This window comes from Chiroxiphia lanceolata, chromosome 25 (genome assembly GCF_009829145.1).
Source record: "Chiroxiphia lanceolata isolate bChiLan1 chromosome 25, bChiLan1.pri, whole genome shotgun sequence".
In the NCBI taxonomy this organism is placed as follows: domain Eukaryota; kingdom Metazoa; phylum Chordata; class Aves; order Passeriformes; family Pipridae; genus Chiroxiphia; species Chiroxiphia lanceolata.
The window spans coordinates 50,176-70,013 of record NC_045661.1 but is presented as its reverse complement, the minus strand read 5'-3'; the positions used below and the strand labels follow the sequence as shown (position 1 = coordinate 70,013).

Below are 19,838 nucleotides of genomic sequence, written 5' to 3'. Positions count from 1 at the left end.
GCAAAGCTGGAGGATGATTTTTCATTATAGAACTTCTTGCATCTGCATTGTTGGAACAGAAGAATTGGTGGTGGCAACCCTTAGGTGTGAAACTTGGAGGAGCTCCCTCCTGGACTGAAGGAGAAGTGCTAGTTTTCTCATCTGGAGCTCAGTGACAAAAAAAAAAAAAAATTGGGAACTGCTTTCATAAGACCTGAACAGTGCGTTCCTTTTGAACTAGAAAACATCCAGCACATTTTGTGTACTATTTGGGATCTAAAAGTCACAGGCAAAAGAACAGAGAAGAACTCATTGGCTTGTGTGACCTTAGTATGCGAATGGTGCAAGCAGATATGATAAGTAGTATTTGAATTTCAGAGGATCTGAATGTTTGGCTGATCTGGATGCACAGCAGACTGTATACCGTGCTGTAAAATTATTTTGAGCTCTTCTCACTGGTGGTATGGTGGTACATACATCTCCCGAGTTGGAAATAGAGAAAGTTGGAGGGTGCTGTGCGTTGCTCTGATACACAGTGCAAGAAATGGTTGATATATCAGTTACCTGCTTGTATCTAAGCAGGTGTAAAGACTCAGCAAGCCTGAAACTGCTGAAGTCTCTAGTAGAAATTTGCACTATTGCAATGTTGAGTGAGTTTTTCAGTCTGCACTGTTTCTTGCTTGTATCCTTGTCTTACACTGTCCTCTGTCCTGTTTTGTTACAGGGTCTCTGGACCATAGTGATGAGGAAGCCTCGAAGGAGGTCCCGACAGAACTTGGAGGGGAGGCGTTCTCCCTCGCCCTACAGCCTCAAGTGCTCCCCGACTCGGGAGACGCTGACGTATGCTCAGGCCCAGCGGATTGTGGAGGTGGACATCGATGGGCGGCTTCATCGCATCAGCATCTACGATCCCTTAAAACTCATCACAGAGGATGAGTTGACTGCCCAGGACATTACTGAGTGCAACAGCAACAAGGAAAACAGTGAGCAGCCCCTTTTGCCTTCCAAATCTAAGAAAACACCTTCTAAAGGCAGGAAGAAGGAGTCCTTCTCCAAATATGCACCAGGGACGTCTTTACACTTACCCCAGCCCAACTTCCGTGTGCTGGACTCTTTCAGCCAGCCAGATGCCCCTCCTCTTCCTGCTGCCTACTACCGGTACTTGGAAAAGCCTCCTGAAGACCTCGATGTAGAAGTGGAGTATGACATGGATGAGGAGGATCTGGCATGGCTGGAAATGGTCAATGAGAAGAGAAGGGCTGATGGTTATGGAACAGTTTCTGCTGACACTTTTGAGCTGCTGGTGGATCGATTGGAAAAGGAGTCGTACCTTGAGAGCCGGAACAATGGGGCTCAGCAGTCCCTCATTGATGAGGACGCCTTCTGCTGTGTCTGCATGGACGATGAGTGTCACAACAGTAATGTCATTCTGTTCTGTGATATCTGCAATCTGGCCGTGCACCAGGAATGTTACGGTGTGCCCTATATCCCTGAGGGGCAATGGCTTTGTCGCTGCTGTTTACAGTCCCCTTCTCGCCCTGTGGATTGTGTCCTTTGCCCGAACAAAGGGGGAGCCTTCAAGCAGACTAGTGATGGCCGCTGGGCTCACGTGGTTTGTGCCATCTGGATCCCAGAGGTCTGCTTTGCAAACACTGTTTTTCTGGAGCCCATTGAAGGGATCAACAACATCCCTCCAGCTCGGTGGAAGCTCACATGCTGTATCTGCAAGCAGAAGGGCATGGGAGCTGCTATTCAATGCCACAAGGTGAACTGTTACACTGCTTTCCATGTCACCTGTGCCCAGAGGGCTGGTCTCTTCATGAAGATTGAACCCATGAGGGAGACCAGCATCAACGGCACGACATTCACTGTGCGCAAGACTGCCTATTGTGAGAGTCATTCCCCGCCTGGGATGGTAAAAAAGGAGTCTCCAGCTGCTAGTGGTGATGGGCAGGAGGACACTGTGAAGGAGAAGGTAGAGGAGGAAGCCAATTCTGCCCCTCCCAAGGGGTCTCTGAAAAAGAACCAAGTGAAATTGAAGCAAAAGATCAAAAAGGAGCCTGGTGATGTGACCAAATGGCGTTCATCTGTGCCCATGGTGACCGTCACACAAATTCCCTCTTACAGGTGAGTGTTGCAGGTTTAAGGAAGGAGTTGAACAGCTGGAGCTGAACAGGATCCGTTTTAAGGACTCAGTCCCTGTCATTGTTGAACTTGGAAACACTGAGTCTTCAGTCAGGGCCTAGCAATAAATATTGCTGTGTCCAGAGTGCTCTGCAGCATAATTCCTGACTGGCTTTCTTCTACGTGAGTGTCACCGGCATACTGTGCTTTTCTTGCTTTGCCAAGCAGCCATCCTAGACTGTTGTGTAACACAGATTTCATGGTGGTCCCTAACAGCAAACACCCGTCTGGCATGAAGGTGTTTTTAAAATACTTTAGGCATTACAGGTTGGTAGGCAGGTAGGGGTCATCCCACTACTGACCTTTTTTAAGTCTTGTTTCATAGTTTCTTAATTCCTCTTATTACAGAGCATGTCAAACCTGTCAGTGTTGCAAGCAGCTTTGAATTTGACTGTTTATTTTTTTCTCCCAGCTCTTCCTTGTGCAGAACTAGGTAGTGCTGAATTTTTGTTTGGTGCCTTAGGAAGTGTGTTGATGTGTTGCTGGTATTTTAACAGATAGACGTTGGAAACTTCTGATAAGGCACCACGTATAATCTAAAAATGATAAGCAAGGGTTAAAATAGGTGATATATTATTATTGGACTCCTTTCAAGACTCCAGCTTAATAACATCAGACTTAAATGGCCCCTGGAAAGTTCTTAACACGGAAAGTAGTTTTGAAATTAAGGCTTGGAGCTGAATTGGTGATTGCTTACTTTGACAGTGCTGGGGCAAGTGCTTGGTGAGACCCTCCAGCCAGGTTTCTACTAACACAGGGATATATTGTGAAAAGTAGGCACATATGTATTCATGCTGAGGAGATCCCAGCTCATACCAGTTTACGTTTATTTCAGAGTGTGCTTGACACAGCACTGCAAAGCTTCATTGGGAAACCTAAGGGTCTGCAGAGTTACAATTGGTTTGCACTTGGCTCTATGACATCTCTTTGCTTCCTTCAGGCTGAACAAAATTTGCAGTGGGCTCTCCCTCCAGAGGAAGAACCAGTTCATGCAGAGGCTCCACAACTACTGGCTGCTGAAGCGGCAGGCAAGGAATGGGGTGCCCCTGATCCGGCGCCTGCACTCACATCTCCAATCCCAGCGGAACACAGAGCAGGTACTGGTCCCCAGCTGAACACCCATGGGAGGATGGAGAGCTTGCATTCCAGGGGGAGATGTGCTTGGCACATGGCTGAGGAGGGCATTAAGGGTGAAAGGATCAGAGGCCTGATTTAAGTGTCTTCTGGTCTCCTCTTGGTATGCTCATGCCTGAAGAACTGAGTTAGTATATTAGTGGGATATCCATCATGCTACTAGAATTTGTGTTGATGAATCTGCAGGTGGGAGTTTTTCCCCTGAGTTAGGAGACCCAGGATTGCACAAGGGTGTGATGGACCCTTGGTGGACTGATCTCTTAGATGATTTATAAAATCACATTTCTTGCGAGTGATTAAAGAAAATGGGTGTTAGCTCCAGAGTTTTGGCCAAATTCCAGTTTGGGTCATTCTTCCTTCAGCTTTAATTTCTGCCTGTCCCATGCACATCCATGTGGAAGTTTAGACATAATCATCAGCTCTGGACTCCTTTGCTTCCTCCTCTGAGCTGGTGTCTAGAGTCACTCGATCTCAATGCTATTAAGCAGCACTGCATTTGGCATGAGAAGTAGTTGGTGAACCAATGAAGCAGTTGGACTCTATCCTCTAACATAACCTGTCAGTAGGTATTGTATACAATGTGCACGTATATTTTTACTATAGTTGGAGGAATTTATAGACTTTTCATTTGCAAGAAGACTGCCCTGGGTGATAAATAAAAAAATTATTTCTCACTTATCAGCGTGGAGCTTGGAAAAGTGCAGCATTTCCAAGTGTATTACATTGGCAATTTACGTAAGTTCTTAAAAACAAATGTCCTATTAATATAAACCATGAAGATCTTGTGAAGCAATTGTCTTCTTGGCAATTGTGTGAAAGTGTATGCACTTTATGTATATCATCCAAGCCATTAAGAAAGCTACAGATTCAGGGGAGGAAGGGTGATTTTGTTGAGAAGCCACTGAACGTGGATAGGTTGTCTGTCTTGGAAGGTGTGAGCTCATCTCCCAGTGTTGGCTGTTCCTTTGTATTTTGGCAAATGTCTTTCTGTGGCTCTATTTCTTATTGGTTACAAGGAAGATAATAATAGCTCCTTCCTCCCCTGCTTTTGGTCACCTTGCCTTTATATTGTAAATGCTTTGGGCTGCTGCTTCAATGCATAGCAGCCAACAGAAAAATTTCCAGCCTCTGTAATAAACTTGGATGTAAAAGCTGGGAGGGTGTAAATGAGCATGCACTGAAGTGTGTTCCCAGAGTGTAGCTACAGTATAACTTAGGCTAACTTCACAGATAATATAAAATCTAGAAAGGCTGATGTTGTGTTTGTTACGGCTAAGTGCTGTAGAAAGGAGGGGACATAGTCTAAACAAGAGGTAAGTGAATAGGAGGAAGAGGAGAGCAATTCAGTGGGGATGCCCAGAAAAAGAAGGAAACACAGGAAGCCAGTTGTGCTTTTTATCTCACCCCACTACGGTATCTTACAGAAGGAGCAGGATGAGAAGACCAGTGCAGTCAAGGAAGAGCTGAAGTACTGGCAAAAACTGCGGCATGACTTGGAGCGGGCTCGACTGCTCATTGAGCTGATCCGTAAGAGGGAAAAACTCAAACGGGAGCAGGTGAGTAGTTTTGGCTGTTGAGTTGCTGCACTTAACTTCAGTCCCGTGCAAGCATTCTGTGCTGCAGGAGGCAGAGGAGGAACACAACAGTTTTTCTTGAGCCTTTTCCTCTTTTCATAGAGTCTGACTTTTGGGTGCACAGAACTCTCTCTCCCTGTGTCAGTCACAGGTTTGCACTGTGCAGCCTCTGCCCTCAGAACTAGGGCTGGGCTGCAAAGTGCTGGGAAAATGTATTTGCATAACTAATAGTGGATTTGATTTCTGACCTACAGCACCCCTTTTATTTCTGGGCAAGTGTTTTGCAGAATAGAAGTTAGATCTCCTTTCATAATAATTTCAGGAGTTTGGTAACACCTACTCCAGAGAAAGGTCTAAATCACAATTCAGCTCTTAATCTCTAAAGCTAAAAATTCCTCTCATTTGTCCTCTATGTACATTTTTTGGATGAAAAAGTTTTATGATGGAGACAATTTACTAAATTTTCCAGTTTGCTCTTTGAGCTGTGTGCAGATCTCCAGAGTTGCACCAGTGAAGGTTGCTTCCCATGCCTGCCAGCTTTTCCTGTTGAGGGTTTTTGCTTGCCTTTGGTTGCTGCACCCACGACAATGCTCTCTGGCAGGAGTATCTTCAAGGACAGCTTCATGAAAGGCTCACCTTGCATACAGTGAACCCTTACACGTGTTCTCAGGCCTTGCCTGGGTGCTTTCAGGCTGTCTGCAGGGAGCCAGGCAGAGGGAAAGCAGCATCCTCTGTGATCACAGCTCCTCTGCGAGCAATTTTTTTGTGGCCAGAAATTACCCATAGCTTTTCTGGAGTCCTTTTGATGCCAGCACTTGTTCATTTGCTGCATTGTCCTTGATTTACATCAGTAGGTCAGCCCTGCTTGCTGTATGGATGTATTTTAGGTAGGAGGATGAAAAAAAAATCATTCTTGGACTTTGTTCACCTTTGATATCTTGACATATCCCTGTCACAGGTGGCTAAATCTGTAAAAGCTTGTGGAAACTATGTTGTGCTTTATAAAACAATAAAATATCACAGAAAAGTGTGTCTAGTTGGAGCTCTATCCCAGCCCACCTTTTAGGTGAGTGGAGAAGGATACTCCAGAATCACGCATCTTTGTTTGACTTCTTTCCTGTTCTGGGGGAAAAGTGTGGTCTTTATATCTTGTCTTCATTCGTTCTCTCACTGATGCTGTCTTGTTGCTTAGCACATCAGTTCGCTTTGTGTAAACAGACTTGCTTACCTTTGCTGTTGGAGTGGTTGATTTAATGACATAACGAGCGATTATAAGATCAAAGAAATTAAAATGTTAAAAGACAAATAAATACTTTTATCCTGGACCAGTCTTCTTTGAATAGATTTTCAGTACTACAACTTGTTTGCTTGAAATCAAACAGTATTGGAGACTTCATAAGGGATATAAGAAACTGTATTAGGAATTTGCAGACATCAAACCACTGTTGTTGTTTGGCTTCTGCCTTGAAGTCTGAGAGCTTATATCTTAAACTTTGTTTATGCTCTGTAGTCTAATTATGGACATTGTTGTTCATGCAAACGCCTGCATACTTTCAACTTTTGTATAATGTCGATAATTGGCATAATAATAATATCATGAGGCAGGGAGTTCTACAGGATAATTTACCAAGTGTGAAAAGCCTCTGCCTGTTTTCATTTTTAGTTGTAGTATCTTTTAATTTTCTGGGGGTTCCTCCTGTTTTGACTTGATGGGATTGAATAAACAGGAGTTCCTCATATATAAAAGGATTGGACTGTGCAGTTAGACTCTGTAAAGTGCTGTCTGCTGATGTACATCCTGCACGGGGAGAGCACAATGTGTTTGCCAGAAGTTCTACAGCAATGAGTCTACCAGGCTAGTGGTATGCTGACCTGAGGTTTCCACCACTGAGTAGAGCCGGGGTGATGATTCAGAAGAAACTGGAGGGAGACACCACTCACGTATCCTGTCCTCTGTAACTGTGCTCATCACTGTTTTCTCATTCCCAGGTCAAGGTTCAGCAGGCTGCTATGGAGCTACAGCTGACCCCTTTCAATGTCCTTCTGCGCACAACACTGGATCTACTGCAGGAGAAGGATGCTGCCCAGATCTTCACAGAGCCTGTTAACCTGAATGAGGCAAGTCTCTTTCCTAGAGGTGTCTAGTGGGTTGTAGATAAGATATTGCTGGGCAGAGGCTCATGTGCTGTCATAACCCTAGAAGCATAAACTACCTTGTCCCAAGCTCCTGGTGGACTAAAGAATATCTGAAAAAGGACTCATGATGTGAGTATCCTTCCAGGCCAAAAAAGGGCATTTTTTTCTAGAAGCTTTAGCACATCTTGTACAAGTAATGTTTTGCAGAGCCAGGGTGTGTCTGCCTTGACTGGGTGACACAGAAATGAATTTCTGACGCTGCCCCTTGCCAGTGGAAAGGGCATTAAGAGTGCTTATGATGGATGCACTCTGGTTGGCTAGTAAATGGTTTTTGTAATTGTACAGGTTTTATATGTTTAGGTTCCAGATTACCTGGAATTCATTTCCAACCCAATGGATTTTTCCACCATGAGGCGGAAGCTGGAGTCCCACCTGTACCGAACATTGGATGAGTTTGAGGAAGACTTTAACCTTATAGTTACCAACTGCATGAGGTATAATGCTAAAGACACGATTTTCCACCGAGCAGCTGTCCGGCTCAGAGACTTCGGAGGAGCGATATTGCGTCACGCACGGCGGCAGGCTGAAAGCATTGGCTTTGACATTGGTGTGGGGATTCACCTGCCTGAGTCACCCAAAACTGAGGACTTTTACTGCTTTTCTTGGGAGGATGGTGAGTACTTATTAACATTTTTTTCTCAGGCAGATCATAATTTTTGTTCTGAGCATGTCTTTCAGCCTGCATGGAAATCACAGCCATCATTCTACATACAAGACTTTTCCTATCCATCTGTTTACCTAGGCATATATCTAACTCCTTTAGAGCCTCAGAGAGCAGGATTTCAGGTGAGCTGGGCACTCTGAGCTAGGTGCAGCTTAGCTCCAGCTCTCTTCGGGCATGTCTGTCTCGGAAGAGCCTTGTAAACTGCTCATGCTCTTTGATTTGTGCTGTGCCTGTAGTACAAACTTGCTATTTTACAAAGCAGTGCAAAGGTGGATCTGGGATTTTTTGCTCTAGGGAAAGCTCATGCATTTCTTTGTATTGTAAATTGGCAAGGTGCAGGGCCACTGGGTTAGATGGAGCACTGAGGTCTGGGAGGGGGTGATGGGGCAGTCAAAGTAGTGGAACCCAATCAATCCTTCTAGCTGAGACTTCCCATTCCCAACATGGTTGCATCCATTCCTACAGCCCTCTTGAGATGCAGCTCCAAAGCACTGGTTGAATAACTTGGCTAAACTTAGTACAGAATACTTAGGCCAATATGAAGCACTCAGAGCTTGCAGTCTGCCATCTACTTCCTAAATGTTGAAGCTCCCTTGGGTACAGATGGAGAGTCATTATAAAATTTGTGTTGGTGTATGATAGTATGTCTTTCAACTGTCTGTCCTGCTCCTTTGGAGGCCAGCCCTTCAACAGAGCCAGAGGAATGGCAAACGTTATGTTTTGACCAGTTCTGTTTGTGGTCTGATTTTGTCATTTTATATGACAATGAAGTAGGTTTCTGACAAGGACCTAGACTGTGAACTGTTCTGCGTGGGGTGCAAACACATCCTTTCACTGCGGCCCCTGGGACAGTAAGGGGAACTAAAGGGCAGTGCAAGTTAAATCAGCTGCTTTTTGCCCAAAGGAAGGAAGTCAGAGCTCCAAGGTTAATGATTGCTAAATCCCCAGACTAAAGCGATTGATTCATGAATAGCATCAAAGGGAGTGAGGCGTGGCAGTGGTCCCAGATGCTTTTTCAAGGAGCCTTACTCCTTCCCTTCACTGTTACAATCTCTTTTGATGCAGTGGATAACATCCTCCTCCCGGAGAACCGAGCTCACCTCTCCTTGGAGGCCCAGCTGAAGGAGCTGCTGGAAAAACTAGACACAGTGAGCACCATGCGGTCCAGTGGTGCACGGACACGACGCATCCGGCTCCTGAGACGGGAGATCAACTCCATTCGGCAGAAACTGGCCCAGCAGCAGAACAAGACCATGGCCAAGGGGGAGACTGTGCTGCGGGACCAGAGGCTGGAGAAAACATCAAGGGATGGCGATGAGGAAAGGGAGAAAGGTGAGAGGTTGCAGCAGGATTTTAATTCCAGCTCTCAAGTGCATGTCAGCAGTCAAGACCTGCTGTTTCTCCTGTCTGTGGCCCTGGTGAAAGATGAGAATTGCTGTCGGTAGTTTTGGGAGTAAGTCTTTGTAAAATGTTCAGGCAGGTTCTTTACTCCTTTAGCAGATGATGCCAAGCCCCCGCACCCTCCAACCCTGGAGCCCACAGGACCTGTACCCTCCCTCTCGGAGCTAGACTCTCTGCAGGACCCTCCAACACTCAAACCCATCAGTGAAAGTAAGTCCTTGAATCAGCTGCAGAAGAGGGTGGTGTTGGACAGGGAGCTCTTTGACAAGAAGGCTCTGCAGCGGGAGAGCCAAGCCTTCCAGCGCCTGCTCACCAACAACAGCCTGAATGGACTGGCCTTGTCGCCTGCAGACACCCCTGCCAGCCCCTCCTTCAGCAGCGTGGGCCGACGAACATCTGTCCTTTTTAAAAAAGCTAAGAACGGGGTGAAGCTGCAGAGAGGTCTGGACTGCTCCCTGGAAAACAGGGAGGACCGCAGGCAGAGCGGGCAGCTTTCACCCTCCTGCCCTGATGGGGAGCGACAAGCTCGGAAGCGGCCACAGAGCAGAACCTGCAATGAGAGCAATCGAGAAAAGTCACCCAGGCAGGCAGGACAGAGAGGTAAGGAAAGACTGGACGTGGCACTCAGTGCCATAGTCTAGTTGACATGGTGATGATAGGTTATGGGTTGGACTTGATGATCTCAGAGGTCTTTTCCAACCTGATTGGAAATCCTAGTTCTTTGGGATTTCTTTTTGCCCTGAACCCTTGGAAACTGTGAGATGGGACCGAGGACATAGAAATCCTGGGGCTGAGTAAAAACTTCTGCATCCAAACTACACACCTGGAACTGACTTTATGCTTAGAAGAAAACATAGGCTTCATGACCAGATGTGCCTGGTGAAAGCTGCATCTCTTCCACATGTTTCTAAAACAGGGCAGACAAGACATGTCCATAATGAGTTGCACTTCTCTTCTCCACTGACCGTACATGTTGTTTTTGCTGTCTTAGTTCAGCTCTAGTCACCTCCATTTTAGACATTTAAAGGTACCAAGATGAAACCCAGGGAAGTCACAAATGATTCTTCTCTTTGTTAGTCTACATGGCTGCTGTAAGAGAGAGTTTTCCATTTTGTGTAGGGCAAGCCAATGTGCCCAGCTGCTTGCAAAGCTGTTGAGAGGCCTGTCTGGAGACTCTGGGCTGAGATTGGCATTCCTGCCCTTATAGAAGGGTTTGTGTTGGCTTGATCACTCTTAGGAGGGAGAGTTTCCTGCTGCAGAAATGATGCATTTGGTTGGAAGTGTGCACCGTCTGTAGTAACACAGCACCCATGTAAGATGAGATGTTAAACATTGCTTTTAAATCAGCTGTACTCTCAGTTCTGGAGTTTAAATAAAATTAGTGGGAATACCAAGAAGATTCCTTTTCAAATTAGATCTGCAAATAAGAATAAGCACCTGAGGTGAAATTTGGAAAGACACAAGGGGAAAGAGACATCTGAGTGACAGCACTGTAATTTCTTTTGATTCTGTGTGAACAGCTGTTGTGGGACAGTTCCCACCTGTAAGGTTTGACTTGGCCTACACTTCAAATATTATCTCATAACTATAAGGCTATCATAAGGTTGCTAGCATACTGAGAGTGGGAGGAAAGCAGTTGAATGTGGAGATAGACTTACCAGGACAGGTTAAAGGGATCACAAATGACTTCTCCAGAGTTGAGGGACTCGCCATTATCATCTGTTGGTAATTAAAGGAGAAAGTTGTCATCTGCATTGGATACAGGTCAGAATGAGAGGCTGAAAATAAAAAAAGGGCAAGTAAAGGCAGGGTACTGGAAAATCATTGATAACTACACAGTGACGTTTCTCCTCAGCTGAAGCAGCGCTACTGGCTTTTTTTCAAGTTGCAGCACTGCTTTTTTGATACGGCCCCATCTCCTCCCATGATTTCAGACACAACTGATTTCTCCTAACGGGAGGGAGTGTCTGGTGTGATGAATCTGTGTTACTGCAGAAGCAGGTCCTTGTGAATAGGATTTTCATAACAAGGTGTTTCCCAGAAATGTGCGCCTTGTGGCAATTAGATATTTACACCTAGAAAAAACAATAGTGACCTTGCCATGAGTTTGCCTTTTGTATGGCTGTTGGACTTCTGGTGAGCCAGAAGGGAACTTGGGGGTGGTGGATGCCTGGATGGGGGAAGGCCATTGTCAGCTGGCTTCTTGTGCGTGCTCTGGGCTCAGGAATGCTCTCAGGAGTCAATCCCTGTCATTCCCATTTGTCTCCTTGGCAGGAGTGACTAATGGCTTTGCAAAGCATGCAGAAAGTGGCTCTGACTTTGAGTGCAGCTCTGCCCTGGGCAGTGGACTGGTGTTTGAATCCTGCAGGTAAGTGTCCCATGCAAAAATGTGCCCTGGAGCACCTTCTGCGTCTGGATTTATCTCTCTGGTTTTGTTCTTTGACTTCTTCCTTTTAAACCTAGCCCGAACTGTTACTTCTGTGCCTACTGTAAAAGACAAAAAACTGCTGTATTTCTGTCCTGTTCTTTTAAGCTATTGGTCCCAAAAGCAGGGCTTGATTTTTCAAGCAAGTGGGTATCTGTTATACTTGTCTCTCTCAATGCATACACATCCTCTCTGCTGATGAATGCCTTGCAGTCCTTGAGAGCCAAAACTGGAAAAAACTTGAATTCAGATTTTCGGTTCAGCACTGCATGTAAAGCTGAACTTCTGCCACCTACTGAATTGCTGCTTTCTTCCTCTCAGAAGTTTAAAAGTAGAACTAGGTGCTTCAAACATGACTTAGAACAGAATTAGAGCAAACACCTGACATCTTTTGGTCTATTTCAGTAGGTACGTATGAGTGCCATGTCAATTTTCTGGTCTTATTTACCTGTCCAGCCCTCCTAGCACTGATTTAAGTTATTTCACAGCCCTTTCACTGCACAGTAAAACCTCTGTTATGCCAGAATCACGTTTGTGTGTGCTCTGAGTGGCAGGCTGAGCACATTTGAGCTTGATGGGTAAGATCATCCAGGACAGACAGAAGCAAGATGTTTTTAGTTGATATTTGTGGTTATGTTTGCAGTGCCTTGAACATGACCCATCACTAGAGAAATACGTTTGGACATTTTGTGCTTCCTCACAATGCATGTACTCAGTTAGTTGTGTAAGATTTCAAACTTGCAGTGTTAGTTGGGCACTTAAAATTATATGCCTGCGTACACCCGTTCTCAGGGCTAAACAACAGTTCAAAACTGTTAGCTGTGTAAAAAATTGTCCTGCAGCAGGGTTGAATCACAGGAGCATTTTTCAAATGAAAACTCTGCTCTGCTGCGCAGAGGGATCCTAAATGTTAGCTACCCAAAGAGGCGTATAATTTTGCACTTGAAGCTAAGGTTTGATTAGTGTTACCATTGTAAATCTGTTTGCAAAGTCTATCATGCCCATGACAAAGGGCAAGGCCCTGGGTTTGGAGGAGCAATTTTGATGCAAGGGCTTTTCTCTGTCACAGAGTGATCCTACCCCCACAGTCAGGTGCTGGGCAACCCAAGGGCAGCATGTGGCACCCCAGTAAATGATCTCTCTTTGCACATGCTAAGCCCCTTGTAGGCACAGAACCTTCAGCTCTTCTCTGAGATGAGACACACACCCAGCACTTCATCTCTTCCCCTGTTTTCTGGGCTGTGTGTCCAGATCTTCATCTCAGTCATTGCTTCTTCTGTAAGATGGATGCAACCATGACCTCCGTGCAGATCTTACAAGAAGTTATTGCAATAAACTATCGTAAAGTAAGAAGCTGCATTGAAGGGAAACAGGAGACACCCGGATTTGTGCACAGTTATTCTATTTAGGAACAGTTCTGTTGACTGCTTTTTCTCCAGTCTTTCTTTTTGAGCACCAAAGTCACTCAGAATAGGTTGCTTATTAGGAGACTGTAAAAGAAAAAAAATAATTACAATATATGAAAAAATATGATTGCTTGAGGTGGAGATAGGCCATTTTCTGAAATGTTTGTAGTATTGTAGTAATGAGGTGAAAGGGCATTCAGGATATGGGCTGAAGGAGTCCAGTTGCATAATGGAGTTGTTTTGGAGGGCTGCTGTGTCATAAGTCTATACACAACTGGTATAGCTCATGAAAACTCCAAAAGCATCACTACATCAGCTCTCAAGTGTGACATCTTTGCTGGGTTTCTTTCTCATGTTTACAGCTTGGTTTCTATTAGGCCCTTTCATAGTTCATGGGAAAGCTGGGATGATGTCCACTGTGCTTTCACCAGAAGAGATCACATTTTGCTCAAGTATTCAGTTTTCATGTCAGTGAGGCACCAGTGCAGTAATTTTTCAGTATTTTAGACAGAGCTGGGGAATCTATTTCCTTGTCCTTGTTTTCAAGGATAATCTGTTTTCTCCTAATGCCCTTCTCTTCCATGTCTTTCTAACAGTGGTTTGATGCCTCCTAAGCGCAGTCGAGGAAAGCCGGCTCTCTCTCGGATGCCCTTCGTGGAAGGTGTGAATGGAGATCCTGATTTCAGTGGCTCAGGTGAGAATTGCTGCACAGCACACACTGCTCTGGTCCCACCGCACTGTAGGGCTGACATCCATCTAAACCAAAGGGAACACATCCCAAAGCACACCAGGAACCAGTCCTGGACAAACTATCCAGGTTTTATGATCAGGCTGCTGACCTGCCTGGGCATTATACCTGCTTTGTTACGAATTTAGGTTATTGCATAAAAGATTTTTCCTGCTTTCACCTTTGCTGATTGCTTATGCCTGGTCTTCTCCTTGGAAGGATACTTTCTGTTGGGCTGGTGTGTGTAATGTTCCTGGCACTGTCTTCTCCTGTTTTGGGACTAGTTCCCTTTAATGATGCTGCAATACGAAGAGTTAATTGTAAGAGGGGTCTCTCTGGAGATGACTTCATAGCTGTTCCCTCTTGTATTGCTTGCAAGGTCCTCATAACAAAGTTGTCTTTGTCAAACTGTGCTATACGTCTATAAAATTGTCACACTCCTCACTTGTCACTACCCAAGGCACTACACCATTCTTTCAGTGCTCACACAACCAGATTCTTGTCTTTCTTATGGTATGTCAACAACAGAGTTATTGCAGGTCTGTGCTGAAATCAGAATTCAGCTTTGATGCCCTGGAATGCCCGTGCCTTTCTGTGCAGCTCCCGAGTGCAGGCTCTTGTCATGGCTCTTTGAGAACCATTATTATCCTGGACTTTGTGTGTTCAGCAGTCTTCTTTGGAGATAAGCTTACAGAGTGGGGCTGGTAACATGAGAGTTAGGCTCAGTGGGGCAATTCTGTGTCTTAGAATATAATTTCATTAATGGAAGAATATGTCTGGAATGCAATAGTGGAGAAGCACATCAAATCTGTCTTGACAGGGTGCTCAGTTGGGTTGTACTCAGCATTTTCTAAATTCAATTTTCAATGCCAGTTGTTTGATCATTTTCCCGACAGCAAGCACTACTTGCTATAAAATTTGCATTAATGAAGATTACTCCGTTTCCAGGACCATGAGCTGGTAGATTTCATGTGTATGACCAAATCCATCTCTTGTATAGCCATTTGATTTCAGTGACTCGATTGGATTAATATTTCCATATTGAAGAGTTCATGTGAAGCTACATGCATGCATAGACTTGGACCCATGATTTAAGAGGCTGTGGCTTTATCTTAATGCTGAACATGACTGTACTGACAGAGCATAAAGAAGGCTGGAGCTCAGTGCACACTAAATTTTATCATAAATTTACTGCAGATGAGATGTGTGTCATATCACATCTCATTTGGCCACCCAATGCATATGAGTACAAACAATAAGTGGCTTTCCATTTTGTTTTGTCAGAGGTTTTAAGTACAACAGTAATTCAACTATTTTAGCTGATTGCTACTGAGACAATGAGGGCCATCATGCCTGGGTTAGATGACAAGTGTGGTTTCTTGTGTTACCATAACTCTTTTGCTAGTAATAGCCCTTCTAAGCCGTGTGTCCTCCTGTCCCTTAGGCAGAACTCTCTTGATGTCCTTTGAGAGTCAGGCTGAGCTGGAGCCCTTGGAGCTTGTGTGGGCCAAGTGCCGTGGCTATCCTTCCTACCCTGCCTTGGTAAGTACCCTGCTGCTCTCTCGCAACCTGTACTTGCAGTGCAGGTAGCCCAGAACACAGTGCTAGTGTGCAGTGTAACCAGACAGAAAAGGAAAACTTCCCAAAATAATGCAATATGTGGTTTTTTTTCTTTCCCCTTTGCGCAGTTAATTTTCCCTGTGCTCATTGTTTCAGAGCATTGCAGAGAATTTATAAAATATTGGCCTCTCGTTGTCAGGGATAGGAACTCCCCTTCCCTTCCCGCCCCTCCCCTCGCCTGAAAGTAATTAGTACTTTTGGGACGAGAAGATGTAAATTTTATAAATGCAGGCACCATGGTCCACCTGGTGTCTTAAGTGCCTGCACATTTTCCTGTGTAGTGAGTACAACTCCACATGTAGGTGCCCCATCATATGTATCCTCTTTCAATAACCATATGAGAATATATTCATGTGCATTTGCACCTAGTCCCTTGAACAATAGTTCCTTAATATTTATCTCTTTGGATGTTTTTCTATAAACATGAAATCCATAAACCTGTCTTCATTGAGCACCATACTTGGTTTCAAAGCAAAACATGGCATGCAGGTGTTGCTAGGAAGTGCCACACTACCACTGCAGGCATTTCAGTGCTTGTTAAGTTGTCAACAGAGATTGCTGAAATAAGGATATGAGTAAGAACATGAGATAGGCTAACCATGTTTTGTTGTTTCTGCTGCTTTTAAATATACTCCTTGAGATATGGCTTTTCCTGCCATCTCTGCTTCATGTAATTTCCATGTGGCTGCAGCCATGCCCTTAAGTACCTTTCTGGTTCAGATGGCAAGGACAGACAGCTCTTGTGACTGCTGACAAATTGTAAGGGCTAAAAGAAAGTGGCCCTCACAGAAATTAGAGGGGTCTCTACATCCAAGCAGCAGAGCCGTGAGACTGGGCCTAAGCTGACACAGTGTGCAGGCCTGGCTGTGACTGAGCGCAGTTCTGATGCCATCAAAAACGGTGGATTCTGCTGGAATTGTGACGCTCATCTATACTCTTACTCTAAGTGGGAGCTCAGAGGAGGGAACAGCTGTGGATCTGCTAGCCATCTTGGCCAACCAAAGCATTTTTAATTGTCTGTGTGGCTACAGCCAGAGTTAAACTGTGGTTTAGAATGTATTTAACCACTGAGACTGCCTCCAAAAAAGACTTTTTTTTTTTTTTTTTAATAGCAGCCTGTTGTGGTGGTAAAGTGTCCTTCATACTACAGATGGCCAATGTCAAAGCCAATTTACTTTTTCAAGACCTTAGGAGGCAAAGAAGAATAGATGGAGTATTGCATCCACCTTTTGCTGTTTTGTTCTCCTCCTGTGATCACATAGCACAATTTGGGCACTGGGGAGAATTGATGCATCTGTTGTTACTTCTCTTCAAAATTACTATAGTCTGTGTTACCCTAGCTCGATGAAGCCAGCACTGCTTGTCAACTCTCTCAGAATATTGGGCCTGATTTTAATCTAATAGCAGTGTAAATCTGAGCAATGCCACTCAAGTCAACTGGGTTGTTCCAGAATGGAGCTGTTGTGAAATCATGTTACGCCTGTGGAGTACAGCAGTCTTGTTACATTTATTGTAAGATTTTGAAGTGAGGGAGGGAGATCTTTGCTGAACACAACAATACTGAGTTTGTACTGAATTACCAATTAGTGTAGATGCATCTACAGCCACACAGAACCACATATTAATTAGATCCTTTCACTTTTTTAAGATTGGATGCCTGACTTTCGAACTGACTTCTACAGGGGAAGGCTCAAGGACGAAGTTTTTTTAGAAAGAGCCACTGAAACATAACAAGCAATTTTGCTTACCATCCAAAGTAGACTTATTTGTCTAGCTTGGATAGACTGAAAGAACAGAAAAAAAATGCCTTCTCTTCATTACTTGAAAGGATTTTGTTCTTAAATATCCTTTCCCTGTGTCACTAGATAATCGACCCCAAGATGCCACGTGAGGGTTTGCTTCACAATGGAGTCCCCATCCCTGTCCCGCCCATGGATGTGTTGAAGTTGGGGGAGCAGAGGCAGACAGAGGCAGGAGAAAAGCTCTTCCTTGTCCTTTTCTTTGACAACAAGAGAACCTGGTGAGTGTGTGCAGACAGGCCTGTGGTGAGTGCTGTTGCAGAGAAGGAAGATTTAACATAATCTTTGATATATGGGAGCACACAGGGATTATGATGATGATGATGATATTACGTGCAAATTGGAGAATTTGAACATGCAGCAGTCGAGAAGAGTCTAAATAAGGAAGACAGCCTGCTTTTCCCGGCCCAGTCACACAACATCTCACAGTTCCACAGTGAACAGTCCAGCATCCTACACTCAAGGGTCACATCACCAAGAAAATACTGAGGCACACTGAGAGTTAATTTGCAGCAAATTACAGAGAGCACTTGACTTTAAAACACTAGCAGACTAAGCAGCCTGTTCCAATGCTGCACAAAAGATTTGCCAGAAATTTCCAGGGTAACATTTTTAAAATGCTGAGTTTATTTCATATTTAGACTTGGCTGATTTTTCAGAGGTGCTAAGTACCTGCAGTTTTCAAATCAAGACCTTTGTTTAGGATGGAAAATGTAGGGGTAAGCATGTAGGTTCAAAGCAAGTGAAATATCTCAAGGCCTTTGTTGTTCTGCTTCAGACAGACTGAATCTGCTGATTTTAGCATTAATTGCCGACCATGCTCACATGGTAACAATAAACCACCCAGATGTAATAAGTCATAAACAAGTGAAGTGCCTTAAAAATACTAAAAAGACTCTGAAATCTGTGTACGAAACAATGGGAAACTTGTAAAATTGGAGAATTATACTGGAAGAGGAAGAGGTGACAGCCACGTGCTGAGCCCACTGAATTTACCACATGGGAACATGAACCACGCAAATACGCTGTCACACACAGGAGTGTGCAGCTGGGATCACAGATTCAGAGAGCTTATACTGCAGACAGAGCAGATGCTGGACTGTTGGGATGCTGTGGGAACAGAAGATAGATGGGCTTGCCTTTCCTTCTCCTGCCTCTATAAAATAACGTATCAGGAATTTAAAAAGAAGCCTTGTTTCAAGAGCTCTTCTCCTTAGTCTCCTGAGGAAGGTTTTTGCTGGCATTCCTGGAAGAGTAGTGAAGCATGAGATCAGGGAAAGGCCAGAGGCTGGAGGAAGGAGGTGAACATTGCCCAAAGGTGGTGTCAGGGCTGGAGGGAAGATACACTATTGGGAATAGCCAAACACATAGTCAGGTAAAGCAGCAAGGGAGAGGGTTTCCCCTTACATTTTGGGGCTGCAGCAGTGTTTTATGCAATCTAAAGAGATGGAGACAAGGTGCAGTGCAGGCAAAGGGAAAGTATATGCTATCTGCTTGGGAAGTTGAGAAGTATTTCTGTGTTCTCTGGGGAAAAGAGGTGTCAAGAGACAAACTCCTGAGGCTTTTTATTAGAACGCTGCATTGTTTCACTGTTTCTGATTACCAGAACTAGTTGATAGGGAGCATGTTCCTCAAAGAGGTACTAATGATTTTTAGCAGAAAATCAATGGCAGTGCCATGCTGTAGTCATCATTTTGAAAAACCTAAATCCAAGCTTGTAATTGAAACTACCTTTCCAACAAAAATAAGCATTTCCTTGGCTTTGCCCTGCTCTCGTTGAATACAAGCTCTGCTGTATGTTTACACTCTTAAGTGGCCCCTTAGAGCCTTGTTTGTAGTTTGTGGGAAGATAAGGCACCTCAGGAAAGTCCTAAATTTCTACTGACTTCAATGATGTTGCAGAAGGGTCACAAACACTGAAATTGTCCCTCATCTTTGTGGTGAAGATAAGCTGAGCTGCCCTTCGTCGCCCATGTTGGCTGGCTGGGAAATGCATTGAACTGTGCTAGCAGTGGCTGAGGTTGAGTTCCTAGGGGCTGAACTTCATTAAGAGAGATAGGTGGCATGTTTCTCAGTGTACTGGTTAATCTGGACGCAATAAAAACCTGCTACAGACAAAGCATTTGCAATTTAAGTCATCCATTGGGGTTAGCCTGGGCTTCGGACATGTCAACTGGAAGTTGCCTGGTTTGGGGTGATACTCAGATAGTTGTACCCACCTAACCTCTAATGCTTACAGCTTCTTGGAACAAGACAGAACTTGCTTGGGGATAAAAACTTACTTTCCACCATGGAAGCCCCTGTATTATTTTCTGCTCTGTGGAACACAGGGATTTCCAAGTTTCCCCTGTAGCTCCAAGGAACATTAAAAGCCTTGAGTAAGGACTCCAAGGAGAGAGAAGACTGTGCTTGGAAGGCATTTTGGCTACAGGTGGTTCTTCTATGTCAAATGCAGGCATTTAAACATTTGTAGCATCATTGTGGGTGTTAATGATAAACAAATATATTACATAAGTGTAACTGCTCCTGGAGAGGAGATAACAGCCAGTGACTAATGGCTGCTGAGATATGTGGGGAAAGCTTGAGGAGCTGGAGTACTTGGCCGTGTCCTGGAAACTCATGGGAGAATGTCCTTGGCCTGTAGCAGCCATGCAGTAGGAATGAGCCAGGTACACTGAAGCAGTCGCACCCCTGCTGATTGCTCAGGTATTGCAAGGGTGAGAGGCCTC

The 19,838-nt window shown here is 44.6% G+C and overlaps 1 protein-coding gene across 8 annotated transcripts in view; it reads left to right on the top strand.

Moving 5' to 3' along the window:
• Positions 1–19,838, top strand: part of BRPF3 (bromodomain and PHD finger containing 3) — a 33,386-nt gene that overhangs the window by 11,187 nt on the left and 2,361 nt on the right. For 5 of the 8 annotated variants that reach the window (XM_032710742.1, XM_032710743.1, XM_032710740.1 and 2 more), the window contains exons 2-12: positions 704–2,106; positions 3,104–3,260; positions 4,722–4,853; positions 6,861–6,989; positions 7,368–7,680; positions 8,797–9,063; positions 9,229–9,732; positions 11,407–11,500; positions 13,560–13,657; positions 15,135–15,232; positions 17,176–17,330. In XM_032710742.1, the coding sequence (XP_032566633.1) occupies positions 722–2,106; positions 3,104–3,260; positions 4,722–4,853; positions 6,861–6,989; positions 7,368–7,680; positions 8,797–9,063; positions 9,229–9,732; positions 11,407–11,500; positions 13,560–13,657; positions 15,135–15,232; positions 17,176–17,330 (3,332 nt within the window). In that variant the 5' untranslated portion in view covers positions 704–721. The remainder of the gene's footprint in view (positions 1–703; positions 2,107–3,103; positions 3,261–4,721; positions 4,854–6,860; positions 6,990–7,367; positions 7,681–8,796; positions 9,064–9,228; positions 9,733–11,406; positions 11,501–13,559; positions 13,658–15,134; positions 15,233–17,175; positions 17,331–19,838) is intronic. The other 3 variants (XM_032710746.1, XM_032710747.1, XM_032710745.1) reach the window with 3 other exon arrangements.